Source organism: Microtus oregoni, unplaced genomic scaffold, assembly GCF_018167655.1.
Source record: "Microtus oregoni isolate MIOR12 unplaced genomic scaffold, Mior012 000008F_ref0000371, whole genome shotgun sequence".
Classification (NCBI taxonomy): Eukaryota; Metazoa; Chordata; class Mammalia; order Rodentia; family Cricetidae; genus Microtus; species Microtus oregoni.
The window spans coordinates 25178830-25197697 of NW_024543067.1; the positions used below are offsets into that span (position 1 = coordinate 25178830).

The 18868-nt window shown below is 38.7% G+C and overlaps 1 protein-coding gene across 1 annotated transcript in view; it reads right to left on the reverse strand.

Annotated features, from left to right (window-relative positions):
- Dync2h1 (dynein cytoplasmic 2 heavy chain 1) overlaps positions 1–18868 on the reverse strand; it is a 225006-nt gene that overhangs the window by 151941 nt on the left and 54197 nt on the right. The window contains exons 34-43 of the mRNA XM_041657101.1: positions 16273–16455; positions 15486–15709; positions 14561–14676; positions 12060–12259; positions 10819–11083; positions 9081–9288; positions 7382–7511; positions 5329–5484; positions 3835–4094; positions 2070–2316 (exon numbers count right to left, since the gene is read on the reverse strand). Of these exons, the coding sequence (XP_041513035.1) occupies positions 2070–2316; positions 3835–4094; positions 5329–5484; positions 7382–7511; positions 9081–9288; positions 10819–11083; positions 12060–12259; positions 14561–14676; positions 15486–15709; positions 16273–16455 (1989 nt within the window). The remainder of the gene's footprint in view (positions 1–2069; positions 2317–3834; positions 4095–5328; positions 5485–7381; positions 7512–9080; positions 9289–10818; positions 11084–12059; positions 12260–14560; positions 14677–15485; positions 15710–16272; positions 16456–18868) is intronic.

The window sequence follows — 18868 nt, forward strand, 5'->3', positions numbered from 1 at the left end:
ATTTCATACAATATAAACACCTGATTTTTGACAAAGGAACTAAAATTATACAATGGAAAAAAGAAATGATGCTGACATAACTGGATGTCAACATGTAGAAAAATGCAAATAGATCCATATTTTTCCCCATGCACAAAACTCACATCCAAATGGATCAAAGACCTCAATATAAATCCAGCCACAGTGAACTACATAGAAGAGAAAGTGGGAAGTAGCCTTCAATGCATGGGCATAGTAGACCACTTCTAAAATATAACACCAAGACACTGAGAGCAACAATAAATAAATGGGACCTTCTGAAACTAAGAAGCTTCTGTAAGGCAAAGGACAAGGTCAATAAGACAAAAGGGCAGCATACTGACTGTGAAAAGTTCTTCACCAATCCCATATCAGACAGAGGACAGATCTACAAAATATACAAAGAACTCAAGAAACCAGATGTTAAAATATCAAATAAACCAATTTAAAAATATAATTCAGATCTAAACAGAGAATTCTCCACAGAAGAATCTCAAATGGCTGAAAGACACTTAACTGTTCAACATCCTTAGTCATCAGGAAAATACAAATCAAAACAACTCTGACATATCATCTTACACCTGTCAGAATGGCTAAGATCAAAAACGCCGATGACAGTTTATGCTAGAGAGGATGCAAAGTAGAGGGAACACTCATCTATCACTGGTGGGAGTGTCAACTTGTACAGACACTTTGAAAATCAGTATGGCAGTTTCTCAGCAAATTGGGAATAAATCTACATCAAGACCCAGCAGTACCACTCTCGGGCACACAACCAATCATACTACATGCTCAACTATGTTCATAGCAACATTATTCATAATAGCCAGAACCTGGAAACAACCTAGATTCCCCTCAACCAAAGAATGGATAAAGAAAATGTGGTACATTTACACAATAGAGTACTACTCAGTAGTGAAAAAACAATAACATCTTGAAATTTGCATGCAAATGGATAGAACTAAAATAAAATAAAATCCTGAGTGAGGTAACCCAGACCCAGAAAGACAAGCACGGGATGTACTCACTCTTAAGTTAATATCAGATGTAAAGCAAAGGATAACTGGCCTATAGTCCATGATCCCAGAGAAGCTAGGTAACAAGAACCCTAAGAGAAACAGACATGGAGCCTCCTGGGAAAGGGAAATAGACAACAAGAACTCCTGAGAAAATTGGGAGCTTTCGGGAAGGGGTGTGGAAGAAGAGCGCAGAGGAGAACAGGAGGGAACAGATGGTCAATATGAGAGAAGAACAAAGAGGGGGAGCAAGGAAAGAGATACATTGATTGAGCGAGCCATTATGGGGCTAGCATGAAACTGGCACTAGGGAAATTCCCAGAAGTCGACAAGGATGACCCCAGCTAAGCAATAGTGGAGAGGGTGCCTGAACTGCCCTTCCCCTGTAATCAGACTGATGCCTACTGTAATTGTCATCATAGAACCTTCATCCAGCAACTGATGGAAGCAGATGCAGAGATCCACAGTGAAGCACCGCACCAGTCTGAGCTCCCAAAGTTCAGTCAAAGAGAGAGAGGAGTGATAATATGAGCAACTGGTCAAGACCATGATGCAGATATTCACTGAAATAGCTGACGTGAGCTAATAGGAGCACACTAACAGTCCCCCGGAATGACAGCAGGGGAACAAGCATAGGACCAAACTAGACCCTCTGAATGTGGGAGACATTTGAATGACTGGGCAAACTGTGTGGACACAGGCAGTCATACAAGGATTTATCTTTACTACTTGAATTGGCTTTTTGGAACCCATTCTCTTTGGAGGGATACTTTGCTCAGCCTAGACATAGCGGGGAAGGCCTTGATCCTGCCTCAAAACAATGTGCTAGACTTTGCTGACTCTCCATGGAAAGCCTTCCTCTCTCTGAGAAGTGGATGGAGGTGAGGTGGGAGGGAAGGTAGAGGGACAAAGAGGAAAGGAGGGATTGGTATGTAAAATGAGAAAAGATTATTTTTTAAAAAATTAATCAATTTAAAAAAGGAAAAACAAAAAGCCAACAAATTACAGGCAAAAGCATCAGTTGCTGAGACTTACCTGCTGGAGGAAAGCCACCAAAGTGCTGGTCCCCCACTTATCAAGCTTGGGCAGGTTGATATCTTTTAGGTACAAAACAAGTCTTTCACAATCTTTTGGTCTGTACACCCTGCCAGTGTTTGTACTGATTACCATGCAAGTCTGGCTCAGCTTCTGCAGAAGATGCCGTGAAGTAGTCTGAGCGCTGCAGTGGACCGTGGCAATCTCCGTGGAGCGGAGCTGAGAGAAGGCATACCTGAGCAGCATCCTACGAGAGACAGGTGACATCTCAGGAGAGATGGGTGACACTGGGTGAAGTCTCACTGGGAAAATGTGTACAATAAAACACTTCTTATACTCAATATGGAATTGATATCTTTTTCTGAATTATTTCAGATTATATTGAGAAGGAAAATAATGAATACGTGTACAATAAAACACTCCTTATACTCAATATGGAATTGATATCTTTTTTGAATTATTTCAGATTATGTTGAGAAGGAAAATAATAAATATGATACGGTTTCCATCAACACTAAAATAACTTTCTAATTTTTCTTTTTTTTTTAATTGAAAAAATTTCTGCCTCCTCCCCACCTCCCATTTCCCTCCCTCTCCCCCCCCACTCCTCTCCCCCTCCTCTCACTTCTCTCCCCCTCCCTCTCCAGTCCAAAGAGCATTCAGGGTTCCCTACCCTGTGGGAAGTCCAAGGTCCTCCCCCCTCCATCCAGGTCTAGGAAGGATAGAGACAGAGACCCACATTGGAGCACTGGACTGAGCTCCTAAGGCCCAAATGAGGAGCAGAAGGAGGGAGAACTTGAGCAAGGAAGTCAGGACTGCAATTGATGCACCCACCCATTGAGACAGTGGGGCTGCTCTATTGGGAGCTCACCAAGGCCAGCTGGACTGGGACTGAAAAGGCATGGGATAAAACCGGACCCTCTGAACATGGCAGACAATGAGGGCTGATGAGAAGCCAAGGACAATGGTACTGGGTTTTGATCCTACTGCATGCACTGGCTTTGTGGGAGCCTAGCCTGTTTGGATGCTAACTTTCTAATTTTTAAAGTGGGGGTGTATTTTAAAATAATCCTAGAATTCTTGAAGACCTCATAAGTTCAGTTTTACAAGGTATGTAGAATATATTAGTTTTTGTTCCCCCATAGTTCACGGAAGGACTTTAAGTTCCCCAAGAGTTTTGTTTCATTAACTACCCTGATTGTATATACGTAAAACTAATAATTCAGGTTTACACCTAAAACATAAGTGAAGCAGGCACTAAACACAAGTGAACTACATTGAGCTAGACACTATTTTTAATAAGCGCAGACTCACCTGGTAAATTCATGGCCTACGCACACAGTAAGGTGTAAGTATGTATACAGGATTTAATTTTTGTGACTCTATGTACAAAATATTTTAAAAAGTTTCTTTTTTTCTTTTTTTGTTCTTTTGTTTTGTTTTGTTTTTTGAGACAGTGTTTCTCTGTAGCTTTGGAGCCTGGCCTGGAACTCACAGAGATCGGCCTGCCTCTACCTCACGAGTGCTGGACTTTAAAGGCGTGTGCCACCACCCCCTAGGTAGACAGTATTTTCTAAGCCCACACAAACTGGCAGAGAAAATGACCCTTCTCTGCAGTGATTTTTTTAAATAGGAGGTAAGAGTAAGTGCCCTCTATAAAAATGTCAGTGCTTTGTAACCAAAAGAAACATAGTGTGCTCTTTTTAAATCCTTGAGGAGAAGGAGGCAAATTCACAGTTTATATTTTTGAAGACATCTTTCTTACCCTTTGCCACATCCCTCTGGTCCTACGAGAATAAATGGCTGTTTAGTATCAGAATTCAGCCAAGGCTTGAAATAATCTAGACCTCGCTGCATGTCAGGGGTCTGGATGACAGGGAGGGAATGGCCACTACTGAAGGCATCAGCTGTCAGGCTCTCTGGCTTCTTAAGCACGTAGGATGCTAACTGTCCTCGATCCATGTCATAGTAGGTGTCCATTGGTCTGTGAGGGTCTGGAGGGGACTCCCGGGCCCAGTTAAAGACCTTAAGAGGGAAACATTGTAACAAGGAGTTTTACATATTCCTAACAGTGGATAACTGTTTGATACATCAAAGTGAATATCTCCACAGTAAATCACCTCATTAAGTAAGTTTATATACATGCCACTTCTAAGGAAATTTTAAAATTAAAATAGTATTTTACCTCAATATGATCTGAAGTAAAATAAATATATATATAAAGATATCATTTGATAGAAATTTATAGATCAAGTTATAAAACATATCCAAGTTTTAATAGCATTCTTACAAATTGCAGACTTTAGGAATACTAACGCCCTTTATTTCCAACATTCCCCAGAACTGACTTCAGCTACTCCCACAGTATTCAATGGGTTATTCTGCTCCGAGATACTGAAAGCTGTTGTCTGTTTCTAAGAGTATTTCAGAGCAATGGACAGGAGGGTGCTGGACAGTACGTGAGAGGGAAGGGGACACATACAACTACAGAAAAGCTAACGGGACAGAGAGAGCAGCTAATGACGGTACTAAGCAACAGTGAATGGAACACTGTGTTGGTCTTATTTAATCATTCCAAGGGGGGAAAGTCCCTTGTGGGTCCCGAGAGATGGGTAAGAGCACTGGCTGCTCCTCCAGGAGACCCAACTTTAATTCTCAGCACTCACAATCATCATAACTCTATTTCCAGTTTCTGAGGATCCAACACCGTATTCTAGCCTCCACAGGCCCAGGTATGTACATGGTGCACAGACATACAGTCAGAAAAACATCCACACACAAAAAAAAAAAAAAGAAAAAAGAAAACAAAAGACCCTTATGATATAAAGAAAAATGCCTTTCTAACCAACTGGCTCAATTATAATCTAACATTATTAGAGAATTAGAAATATTCCAGCACTTCTAAGTGCTAACACTAAATAAAAATTTGAAAAGATTATTTAAAGCTAAATGAAATATTGGAATATATTCATAATGTTAAGTAGATTCAAGCCTAACTTAAACTTTTATGTCCCAAGCCTTAGCCTATTACAAAATACCATAAAATTTTAAGACTATCAGAAACCCTCAGTTTGATACACAGAATCATGTTTACATATGTTACATGCATGTAGACCTATATAGATACATATGTCCTGTTAGTCTAACAAATGCATAAATTCGTAACTAGAAAGTTTTCACACCTTTGAATTGTATCACTGTGTCTTGAGACCTAAGGGTCAAGAGGAGCTGAAGACTATGGCTGGAAAATGCTCCTTACCTCCTTGGTGAATTCCAAACGCGATTTCATGTTTAGATTTCCACCCAGGCCTCGTATGAGATTAATAATAAACTGGTCATGATCTCTGCATCCATGGAGGTGGGACAAACCATTCATCACAGTACCAACCAAACTTGTTTCTACCACATAGTCATTCTGTCGATTAAAATTCACAGAACCAAGGCAGGAAAAACAGGTATTAACCAGCAAACGCAAAACCATACAAATCGACACAGATCACTGCCAAACAACCTTTGAATTCATCTCCCTCATTTCTAAAAAAGTATGGATGTTATTCAGATTACATATATACTTTGAAAATACAAAAATAAATTTAAAGGTAATTATGTACTTTGAACTATAAATGCTAAAATTCTCAAATAATTACATGACATATATCCGCAGACTGAAGAATATACATATACATTTTTAAAACTTCAGAGAACAGCTAAGGTGTGGTTCACCTCTGAGATGCCTGCCAGTTTCATGTTTTGAGGCCTGTCTCTGAATTCAACACTGCTGTACAGGTACAATCTTTAATAGGTGACATCCAGTTGGTGGGAGTCGGTCCTAGGTGACCCTTCATTCACATTTACAGCCACCCTGGCTCTGGCCTGTTTTCTCTGCTTCCTTTTACCACCAACATGAGGCATGGTGATGCAAGGAGTCCCAGGTCCAGCAGGCAGTCTGCCTCTGGCATCTTTTCCCCAGACAGTTTATGTCACTAAAGTGAGAACTACAGAGCCTAGCAGTGCTGATGCCATGAGATCTGTCACCTGACTGAGTCAATGCCTGTGTGAACGCTTGTCTAGGGTGTGCTACTAGACAGAACAGACTTCAGCATCTCAGCACCAGACCACTGCCTGTGTGAACGCTTGTCTAGGGTGTGCTTCTAGACAGAACAGACTTCAGCATCTCAGCACCAGACCACTGCCTGCTCACTCTTCTTAACAAGCTTGCTCTGGGGACTCACAATGGGGCATGACAGGTTTGGTCCCCGCCCTTGAGGAACTTGCAGGTGAGTGCAGACAGAGACTAAGATGGTGGGTGAGTGTTAGGATGACAGCAAGGAAGGGAGACACCTTCCTCAGACTGCAGGAGCAGGAAACCCTTCCTTTTCTAATGACTGGAGAAACTAATTAATCTGCAATATTTTAATACTCATTTCAATTTCTCCCACTTTCATCTGTACAAAAGCAGAAAAACAAACATAAAATGATTAAAAACAAAAGCAATTTTTCAATTTTTATGTATTTTGATCAATATGAAAAAACTAAAACTCTGGATCAAGCTCAGATTAATATTCATGTGACTTTAAAGAAACTGCTGCTTTTTAATTTCTGTTTAATAAATATGTTTGTTTTCACAAAATTAATAACATGAAAGGAAAACCATATACTTTTTAAAATTCATAAATGTGTGGAAGCCCCCTGCAATCTTCTACTCACGCTTCATGGTAAAGCACTCCAACAGAGCAGTATCCCGCCATGCTGCTGGATGGTGACAATGTGTTTAGGTAGCATTCATGACCCAGAGACACCTTTCTCTAGGAAGGTATGATCTTACTAGCTTTCGTCTCAATCCTCAAGTATTAGACTTCACAAATTTAGATGTCCATTTTTATTGTATAAATTTCAAATATTACTATAAGTAACTCACTGTCTCTTCTGTGTTTTAGTATTAGCTTAATAATGCCTTTAACATATTAAACATATTTAACATATCATACATGTGATACAATGTGATTCTCACAGTTTCAGAGCCATTAGTTATCCACATTAGGGAAGCAAAGCAGAGCAATTATGAATAGTAAAATGAGACAAGATGGTTTCCCACCAAGAAAAAGACAGTCTAGTACTCCAGCTTTTTAGGTAATGAAGGCGTCTTAAGACTAGCTAATGTACGTAATGTAAGAGGACAGGAAAGGACAGCAGTGACGGCATCCACTCTGCACTCCGGTCCCAGCAGAGCTCTACAGAAGGCAGGACACACAAGCACAATTCCCAACTATCCATCCCATCTCACTGCTCATCTAATACCTTGGCCAGCTCACCTGCTTTAAAACCCACTGCAAAGCTTTTGAAAAATAATCTCCAATCCAGTTCTCAAGGTTACTTCTGTACTCAGCAGGCTGATTCCTCAACCAAGATTTTATCAGAGAATTTAGATCTGTCTCTTCATCACTACAAGGGTTAACACAAACATGCCAGTTATTCAGGAAGAAATTGCCAACTGACTTCAAACTAACTCCTGTCTATCAGGCACCCATCTGTCAGCACAGAAAGCCAGCACTGGTGACTTTTGTGTGTGTGCGTGTACGTGTGTGTATGCGGATCTGTGTGTGCTGGAGAATACTAGCAGTATTCTAGACCCTACTTAAAAGTTCTCATTGGCCCATGGATAAATGCTTAGCAAAATCAGGAGACACAGCAACCTAAGAGTTAAAATATATTGTAATAAAATCACACATATTCATTGTGCCTCATACAACCAATATCTGGGCCACCAACAGCTCACAACCCTCTGCAGCAGTAGGTGATCTCCTGCTAAATAGACACAGCACCCTCACAAGGTCTGTACCTTTTGATGCTCCATAAATGGCAGGCTCACTCTTGTACAGTCTTTCTACTATGTTTAAATCAATGTAAAATACACAATAAATATTCAATAAAAATTTTTAAATTTACCTGTAAACTTACCTTTTATTATAATATTGTTATAAGATTGCAACACTGAATAAATGATAAATTTACACACATATTACAATGAAACTATATACCTAAAGTAATATTATTTTAATAATTTAATATCAACTGAAGTTTATAATTAGTTAAATATATGTCTCTTAGAATACTTAGTGAAATAAGCAGTTAAATAATTTGAATATATAATCTCAACCCAAGTGATTACAGCAATGTGCCATTCACAACATATGAAATATAGGCATAATAAATAAGAAATTCTAAACATTTTCTTTTGAAACCCAGTTCTTTCTTTTTTGATTTATTTACTTTTATTTTATATGCCTGCAGGTACGCCTGTGTGAGAATGTATCTTGGAGTTACAGAACTGAGTTGTAGGTGGGTGCTAGGAATTGAACCCGGGTCCTCTGGAAGAGCAGTTAGTGCCCATAACCATTGAGTCATCTCTCCAGCCCGGAATTATAAATATTTTTGCCAAACTATTACTCATTTGGGAAAATGAAACTGGTCCAGATGTCCACGTTCTGGTCCTTGACCTACTCAATATGTGATACCTAGAACCATTTAATACTACTCATCTGTGCTTCTCAAGCCTCTTCTCAGTTCACTGGAAAAGTAAGAAATTATGCAGGAAAGAGGTTGTCATGCTGGAAAATACAAAGGCTTTGCTACAGGACCTATTACACCTGAATCAATCCTAACCTCTTTTGAATTTATAACTCAGTAACTAAGATGTGCTACTGGGATTTAAATGCTATGTACTAGTACTTATTTAGTATGCTTACATCAGTGAATTCAATCATAGTATTGAAAAATTTTAAAGGAAATTAAGTACTTTCTATTCTCTTAAAGAAAATAATGCTTGACCGAATTGCTAAAAGAATTAATATATAATAAAACAAACTCTAAATTAATTAAAATCTGAGCAAAAACAGTTAATCATAGATGCAATCAACATGTATACATTATTCATTATATTCTTAACTTAGTTATGAAATCAAAATGGTAATTAAAAAATAATCTGGTATATAGAAATGATCTGTGACTTACCTAAGAAATATCATTCCCATTCTAGATATTGTAGCCGGTGAAGCACAGCTTAAATCATGAGTTTCAAATACAAAGTTAACATTTGGGCCAAACTGAATCCTTTCTCCACTTGGCATGGTGAGTAGCCGATTATCATCCAGAACAGAATTCAGAGATTCTATCCACTCAGGGTCAATGTCACCATCACAAATTATCCATGAGCTGACTTCTATTTCCAAGTCACAAGAATGAAGACTTTAAAAAATACACACACACACACACACACACACACACACACACACTGCCGTGCACTGTGCCCACAGATATGCCAACAGCTACATAAGGAATAATTACTCATGACTAATTTCCATCTTAATATAAAGAGCAGAGTTGAGCAAGCTGCAGTGTCATGGATACAACGCTACATGTGTGCTAGAAAAACTGTGGGTAATCTCATCTCCACTGCTCAAAGCTCACCTACAACCCCTAAGATACTATTTTGGCCTCTAACCATACAAATTGAATTCACAATATTCCTTAGAACATAGTGTGTAAGGTGGATATTCCTATTCCAAAAAGATACCTCTAAAATAATCTCCCAAACTATATGTTTGGTCAAACCAGGAGAATATATGAATGTTTGCTACATAATGCCTCTTTGAGAAATACAGGAAACTTAACTTTCATAAGAAAACCCTGACTACTGCCATGGTTTCAGTGTTTTCAAGGACGACCCAAGACAGGAAGCGCAGCAGCCAGGCCGCACACACAGTGCCTGCAGTCTTTGCAAGAGCAGACACATTGTACCCATCCTTTCTAAAATCAGAGTGCTTCAAACTCTCCTGGGACCTTTGAAACAAAGAAGGAAATGTCATCAACAGTGTGAGAAAGGGTAGTATGTGTCTTAATTTAAAGTAGTATTACAAGAAAAATGAAGAAACTGCTTTGGAAAGCCCTCCACTGGCATCAAGTTCTGAATAATTTACCAACTGCCTTACTTGAAAAATTACTAATTAAGGCTTGGCAAAAGTAGGCTATGGAGATTCGGGTCAAAAATTGTCTTTAAAGTCATGTCAGGTCAAGCGAAGAGGCAAAGCCAGTACTCTGGAGGCAAAGGCAAGCAGATTTCATGAATTCTAGGCCAGTCTGGATTACAGAGCAAGTTCCAGGCCAAGGCTACAATAGTGAGATTCTGTCGCAAAAATAAAAAATGAAAATGAAAAACAAAACAAACAACTAAGCTGAGAAAATTTAGACCAAGAAGTAACTAAACTTTTTCACCATTTCAAATTGCAAAATAACTCAGAATTCACACTGACAACTTAATGATGTTCAAATACATTAATTACATTAACAAGGCATATGTCAACTAATTCATCAAAGATTTTATACGCATTTAGCAAATTAGTTATGAATTATATTTTAATCAAGTTGCTCTGAATTTTGATAATATTAAAAGTTGCTATCAAGTAGTAAGTCAAAAGACAGCATGACCCAAGCATGGTTGGTGGAGGGCACCTGTAATCCTAGCATTTGTAAGGCTAAACTATCAGGAGGACCATGGGTTCCAGACCAGCCTGGGCTGCGGAGTGAGACTTTATCTCAACAAAACAACAATAAAAAAAGAGTAAAGCTGCTAAAATATGAAAAGAACATCATTATAAAGTGTGTTAAATCACACATATGACAATAAGAACATTATAAACATATTACATTATTCTCTAGGTGTTATTAGATAAAGAATTAGACAGTGACCAACCTTGAGGCTCACGAACTACTTGGCGAGCGCTATTTGTCAAAACACCATCCGACCACTCTCTTGTGTCCATGTCAATATGTCCTAGTAACTGGTGTCTGGGCATAGCTTTGGGATTCATAGTGTACTGTTTTACTACTTTGCCAGTTTTACAAAGTGCAGCCCTTAACATTCTCCAAAGGGTAGACTTGCCAGCACCACTTGGGCCAACAATAACAACTCCTGTCCTCTGGCGCAGCTGTTCATACAACTCCAGAGCCTTCTTCATCTGAGGAAAGAAATGGGTTCACGTGTAATCCACGTTCAGTCACACTCAGCTCAACTGTCACTCTGCAAACACCTTTCTACTGTAAATGTAAATTAAGTCTGACTTCTCCACTGGAAAAGAAAACCTCAAGTAGACCACTAGCTAAATAAATTGGAACACATTTCCGATGTGATCTTTAAGTTCAACATCTGTCTTTTAAAGAGGGTGCTTGGCATGAAGTTGAAAACATACACCTTTTATTTTGTTTAGTCATTTATTCATTCAAATACACGATTTCCCTCAGTTACAATTCATATTCTACTCAACAAAAATTGAAGGGAAATGTTCATTTTAATAACAATTTGTGCCACATAAAGAAGCTCTGTTAGGGGCTGGAGAAATGGCTCAGTGGTTAAGAGCACTGGCTACTGTTCCAGAGGTCCTGAGTTCAATTCCCAGCAACCACATGATGGTTCACAACCATCTGTAATAAGATCTGGCTCCTTCTTTTGGCGTGCGGTCTTACATGGAGGCAGAACATTGTAAACATAATAAATAAATAAATAAATAAATCTTAAAAAAAAGAAGCTCTGTTAGAAGAATTCCTACTAATAAATTATCAAAGTGCAACTAAATCACATGTAATCAATAAGGAAAAGTTCATATGACCCTTCTACCCATCTATCACATACAACTCGCTGGGATGGGCAGGAACCAGGAATAAAACGTTGAGCAAAAACATACATAGATGCTGTCTTTCCTGAAGATTCCCATCTGGTGGAGAGTTAATACATCCTTAACATTAAACATGCATCGAGGACAGAAGCAATGACAAACAGAGCAAGGGTCCCTAATCAGAATTTCAAGACCTAAGAAGCATCCTGGAGTGAGATTAAAGTTGAAAGACAAAAAATAACTGAAAGATGGCTGATAATGACTGTAAATCAGAATAAACTAGGAACGGGAAATAATCTATGACAAATGTCCCTGATGTTACCTGACTGGGTATGACTTCATAATTGGCCTCCTCGAAGACCTGCTTTAACGCAGCACTCAGTTCGCTGTATTCCACCTCTTTAAAGTCAACTCCAGGGAAGACATCCTTGATCAGTGCATCAAACCGGGTGCAATCAGCAAATGTGAATTTTGACATTGTATTAAGCCTCAGTGCTTGTACCACAATATGATTTTCATTAACTATAGAAAAAGTTTTATTTTAAAATTATTTTTATTCACAATTCAATGGTGATAAAACATTTTAAGTAAGATAGAGCTTGATATCATTACTAATTATTAAACAGCATGTTAGACACATTTAAAAACAGTAAATCATAACTACTACACTTCCTTTTCTATGTTTTAACTGCCGAGAAATAAATTCTGATATACTGGGATTTGAATTATACCAGACATTCATACTAAAAACCATAATTTTCATGTACATGATTTCCATTTGGATAATACTTTCCCTTTTATGTAGTAGGATCCTCTTATGGTCAAGCAGTTTAAAAATAATTCCTATTATTTTCTTAGTTTTACATACAAGAGTATTAAGTTTCTAAGACAATGACGTGGGAATAAATACTACAATTAGCATTCCACTTTAGCTAGCAGTTCTCAACCTATAGGTCACAACTCCTTTGTGGTGGTCAAACAACCCTATAACAGGGGCTAGCTAAGACCATCAGAAAACACAGATATTTATATTACAATTTATAATAGTAGCAAAATTACAGTTATGAAGTGGTAACAAAAAAATTTTTTATGGTTGAGGCTCAGCACAACATGAGGAATTGTATTAAAGGGCCACAGTATTGAGAAGGTTGAGAACCACTGCTCTAAGCAGTGATCTTTAATTACTCTTTAGCTAACTGGCTCAAAAAAAACATTTTTTAGCTAAGTGCAAATGCTCACATTATTAGCAGATTCTTAGTTTTAAGGCTATTCTAGACTGGGCAATAAAACACAGGAAGGCAAAGATACTGTATCTGTGTTTCCTGGCATCTCCCCTACCCTGGCTGACTATCAGTAAGTAGACAGGAAGAAGAGCAGCAGTCCCTGAGTTTATTTCGAGCACTGAACTCATAGTCACTTGTATTTACTACATATGAATTTTGAATATTTCTTCAAAACCATCAAAAATAGAAGCTATTTAAGATCTTCACAAAACAACTGTCTACCTTTAGTAAGTCAATCTAGTGACAGAGATCAAGTAACTGCTTTTTTGAAGACATGAACCTTCAGCACAAACAAGTAATTTTATATCATCCTTTTCCTATGCTCGTACTGGAAGTCTTTCTTCAAGCTGAAGTTTTTCATCTAGTACTTTCTGTGGAGCTGGATCAGGACAGAAATTGCTTAAATTTGTTTTTATTGTAAAATACTTTTCTTTCTCCTTCAACTATGATTGATAGTTTTGTAACTTAATTTTTAATAGCAACCTGGAAAACATGAAAATTCAGCCTCTCTGGAAGGCAAATATCCATGGACACACGGTCATTCATTCTGCGCGGATGGAGAAGAGCAAGAGCTTTCCATGAGCCAAGTGTGGTCTGAGTTCGTGCTGATGTGCAGAGCTCAGCTATCCAGGACCAGGAAAGGAGAAAACCTTTAAAGAATCCGCAGTGGTGCAGCCACTGCCCAGGGTTGAGAGGCAGAGATTAATCTCCGCACCTCACTTTGACAAGATTTACAGCCAAAAAGCAGAGACCAGGGGAGAATATCAGTTTTACAGTATAGAAGGCTAGCCAGCATCACCTTCACCAAGGGAAGAAAGCCAGCATCCCACACTACGCACCTCACGACAGTACATGACAAACAGCCTGCTTCTTCCTCCTCCTTCCCACTCAGAGCCTCATCCAATCGCATATACTCCTTTGTCTATTGGCCAGAAAAACACCGTGGTGTGTTTCCAACATCTCTGCTAAAAGAGGCTCATGCTCCACAAACACTGAACCCTCCTAGAAACTTTGAGGGTGGTTTTTTACAGTCTGGGGATGAACAAGCCACTCGAAGTTGCTTTCTTTGACGATGGGGTTGGGTTTGCTTTATTTTGATGCAAGATCTCATCATGTTTCCCAGACTGGCCTAGAACCGAGTCTTCCTGCCTGAGCTTCCTCAATTCTGAGACTATAGCATATGTCAGAGCCTCTGAGTCTATGAACATCAATTTTGAAAGCAAGGGCATTTGATTATTCTTTTACACATTACTACTACTTTATATAAATCAACCCCTGAATTTTCTTGTAGGACATTAGGTTAAAATTAGAAAAAAAATCAGAATAATTTATAAACTTTAAGTTAAAAAGAATACAGCAAAACTGCTCAATTAATTGATATAAGTACATCACACTACTGTAAGATGTTAAAAATAGAGAAATCTAGGCAAGGTTTACAAAAATTTTCTACATGGTATCTGCAACCTTTCTGTAATATAAACTATTCTAAATCAAAGCATATTTTTAAAATTCAGTACTTTAACTAGATAATTAATCATACCATCTTGTTTTGTGCCATTTTTCTTCAGCTGTCTCAGAAGATTCCCACTCCCTCTGAGAACGGTCTTCAGAGCTCTCAAGCCCCAATCATAATGCTGCTGGGGTGTCAAAAGTTCCCTGAAGCAAAGATGGCCAAAAGGTTAACTCTGTAAGAAATTACTTTTAGCACCACTCCAAAGAAATGTAGACTGAGTTGTAGAAATTAATACTAGAATTTCATTAATTGACACAAGAAAATCAATCACACAAAATAATCACTCCAGGAAGCAGATGAAGGGAGAATCACAAGGAACAAGGTAAACCTGTCATGAAGAGTCAAGGGCAAGCAGCTATTCCTGTCCTCACAAAAGCTTCCATTGCCCAGCCTACCCCCCTCTTTACAACCTTGGTTCTCTATGATCCACTAAATGATATGCACTAGAATTCTGGGTTGTCTAGGAGAATAAAAATTAACCTCTACTACTAGAAATAAAACATGGAAACATCCTCTAGAGAGCGGCAGCTTCTGAGTGGGCAGCTGGGAAACTGGGGAAATAAGAACCATCTAGGCAGAGTCCACATAAACATTGTGAAGAGAAACCTCAAGTTAGAGACAATTAGGGAAAAAAAAACTGTCAGGTGTGGTGGCGCACACTTGCAATCCCAGCACTAGGGAGGCAGAGGCAGGCGAATCTCTGTGAGTTTGAGAGCAGTCTGGTCTACAGAGTTCCAGGACAGCCAGTGCTACACTCAGAAACCCTGTCTCCGAAATAAATAAATACATAATTTAGAAAAGAACTGTTTTAATGAAGATGTCTTTTTATGACTTGGAATAAAATATATCATATCTATATGACCAACAAACTCAACATATAAACTGGAAAAATATGAAAATACAAACCAATCACTGGAAACACAAAATGTGAATATTAAATGGGAAAACCCACCTAGATAGGTTGAAAATAGCAACCAATTTTCTGCCCAACTCTTTAGCATCTTTGAAGCCCTCTGAATAGAGAATCACTTCTGCAATAAGATCATTGTCTGGACGTGACATCGCCACTGGCCTGAAAAGCTGCTTAAGATTGTCAGGAAGCTTTTGTCTTCCTCCATAACCTTTTCCAGCAGGATTCATAGTGATAAAAATTCCAGAGTTAGAATTTATTTCTACCTGAAATATTAATTTAGAATATAGGCATTAAAGATTTTAAAGAGAGAAATTTTATCATAATACAATTTCTATGCATAAATTCCATATCTTCGCAAAAGTAACCTCCAATATACTAAGCACATCCTTATGTAATACATAATAAGCAGCTCATGAACCCACTGCATTATAGTGGATTTACTTCATAATACGTTTTCAAAGATCCGAAGTTTAAGAGTGGATAACTGATTTCAATGGCTATTTACTCACAGTATGTCTTTGGAACTCATGTCAAATAGTGATTAAAATATAGCTTTCAGAATTAGACAACCTTTGATTCAAATCAAAGATCGCTACACTTGTTATCAAATCTCGGTTTCTTCATCCATAAAGTAGAGTATTTGCATTCGAGGGCTGTACTGAGTATTACATGAGATAATACATTAAAGCACTATATACATTGTGATAGTTCAGAAACCTGAGATCCATTTTAAAGATAAAAACTAGAAACACGGTCACAGAGTAGAGGCAGCAATGCCCAGAGACCAGCACAAGAGGGAAGCCAAGTCACAGGAGGTGTCCCTTACCTCTTTGCCAAGCAGCTCACAGACAGTTCTGTGGTTCTTCAGGGCATCCTGAATGGTCTGGATCTGCATGGAAACAGCCGACAGTACAGCTTCTTCCAGTCTGTTGAACTCATCAAAGCAACCCCAGGCCCCACACTTCACCAAACCAACAAAAATTCGCCCCATTGACTTCACATCAATGCCCTGAAAAGATAAAAATAATTTTCATTTTAAAATGATGAAATTCTCTAGTGCTAGTAATAAGTTGATATTTTGTGCAGATAAACAGATTAATGAATAATTTTACCCATCAACATCTCCTTTCTTTTAAAACAAAATTAAGGCAAGAATAGTGGTACATGCCTGTAACCCTAGCTCTTGGAGAAAGGGACAGAGTAACAGTGAGTGCTAGTCCAACCTGGGCTACATAGAGAGATCCTATGTCAAAGAAAGTCTAGAGGTGGGAGAAGACTACGAAACTACTCCTTCAACTTCAGAGCACTTTCAAGGACAGTGTTCTCTAAAGAATATAAAGCTAAACAAAGACAAGAATTCATTTCAGTCTTTTTTATTTTTGTTTTTGTTTTTCAAGACAGGGTTTCTCTGTGTAACCCTGGCTATCCTAGAACTTGTTTTGTAGACTGGCCTCAAACTCTAAGATCCGCCTGCCTCGGCCTCCCAGGTCTGGGATTAAAGGTGTACACCACCAACACTCGGCGCATTTCAATCATTTTTAAGTCAAAGTAAACCACCACACGCACACACACACACAATGTTGTGAAAACAATAAGATGTATTTAGTGGTTTTTTGTTTTGTTTTTCTAATTGAGAATTATCCTTACTAAACAATATTTTTCTCCAGTGCAGTACAAACTTTGGAGGTTTATGTTGGGGTGCCAGACTCCTTAAACCTCTCAGGATTCAGAAGAACCGCTATCGCAGGTGAAAACTGGCTAAAAAGAACTGAGAGCAAATGAAATATATTAACTCGCATGAATCTTTTCATTATGTCCCATTTATTCTTCCTGCTCTCTCGATGTTCCTCACTGTTCTCTCATCCCACAAGGCTTTTAGTTTACACAGAGACATAATTAACAATTCTCTGGTAACTAAAAATGATACCAAGCATGCATTTCTTAGGGCTAACAAGATGGATAAAGTAGGCGCCAGTTGTCTTACTACTGTCTAGGGCGGGGCTGTGACTCTCTCCTGTAGATACTAGGATTAGTTAGGAATGGGGCTAGAAATCAGTTTAGAACCTAAGAAGAGAAAAGGGGAATGTGTGCATCAACTACATTTGTGTGGATAGCTAAGAAACACTACAGTGTTGTGCACTCTCTGAGCACTTCCACAGCAGCTGGGAACACAGCCTTTGTGATAACCATGGCAACCAGCATACCCTATGGAAGGAAAACAGATGGTATTTGTGCCCCACCCAACCAGGGCCAACAGTGCTGTAAGAATGCTGTACCCTCTGGCACCCAGGTGAGAAGGAATTCCTTTTTCTGAGGCAGGTTTAGCGACCCAAGCTTCTCTTCCTGTACTTCTATAAGTAAGGGCACAAACAGCTAATTTTCTAAACTAAGATCTTGTTTCAATGAAACCAAGGTGGAGGTAAATACAGAATAGTAATTAATAACTTGTTAGAGTAGAGCAAAGGTCAGCAGATTATATTTTCCTGAGTCTGCTGCTGGAGAGTTCAGGGTCGCCCAGACCTGTTTATCAACAAGGGCAACCATGCTGTCTTTTCCACTCAGTGCCTGTCTTTTGAGGTTCTTATGTGGTTATTTGCAAAACTCATTTTCTTGTCCAATGTCCTGTCATAAAGGACAATTGGGGGGAGGGGCTAGTTTTATGTGGATTTGACTATAAGAACAAAGGTTTCTTTGAGTGAATATTTTCACGCCAGAGCCCCACAGTGTGGGGAGGGTCATCTAGCTATTGCTCAATGATTTATGCACCGCTGAGGTATTTTGGGATGAATCCCACTATGAAAAAGAGGAAGACTATGGCTTCACAAGATTTTTACAGAATTGACAGGACTATTCAAAAGACAGTGTTCTCAAAGCTCTGCAAATCAAGGCTCTCCACCAGAATATACTCCTGTGGGAATATATAGCTCATGTGGAATTCTCCTCTGTATGCTGTGATTACCATTAATGAATAAAGAAAACTGTCTTAGGTCTGTGATAGGGTAGAGCAGAGCTAGGTGAGGAAAGCTAAACTGAATGCTGGGAGGAAAAAGGCGGAGTCAGAGAGAAGCCATGGAGCCACGGCCAGAGACAAACATAGTGAAACCTTGCTGGTAGGCCACAAGCCTCATGGTAAAATATACAACAATGGAGATGGGTTAAATTAATATGTAAGAGTTAGCCAATAAGAAACTAGAGCTAATGGGCCAAGCAGTGATTTCATTAATATAGTTTCTGTGTGGCTATTTCGGGTCTGAGCTAACGAGCAGTCGGAACGGCTAAGCGGTCTCCCTGCAACAGTCAGCTGTACTTTTACTGTATAATGCTTGTGGTCCCCAATAACAAACATTCATTACACATTTTAAAATGTTTCTTCACAGTAAAGTTTTCCTTAGTAAAGTTTGAGAAATGTACTATGTACAATC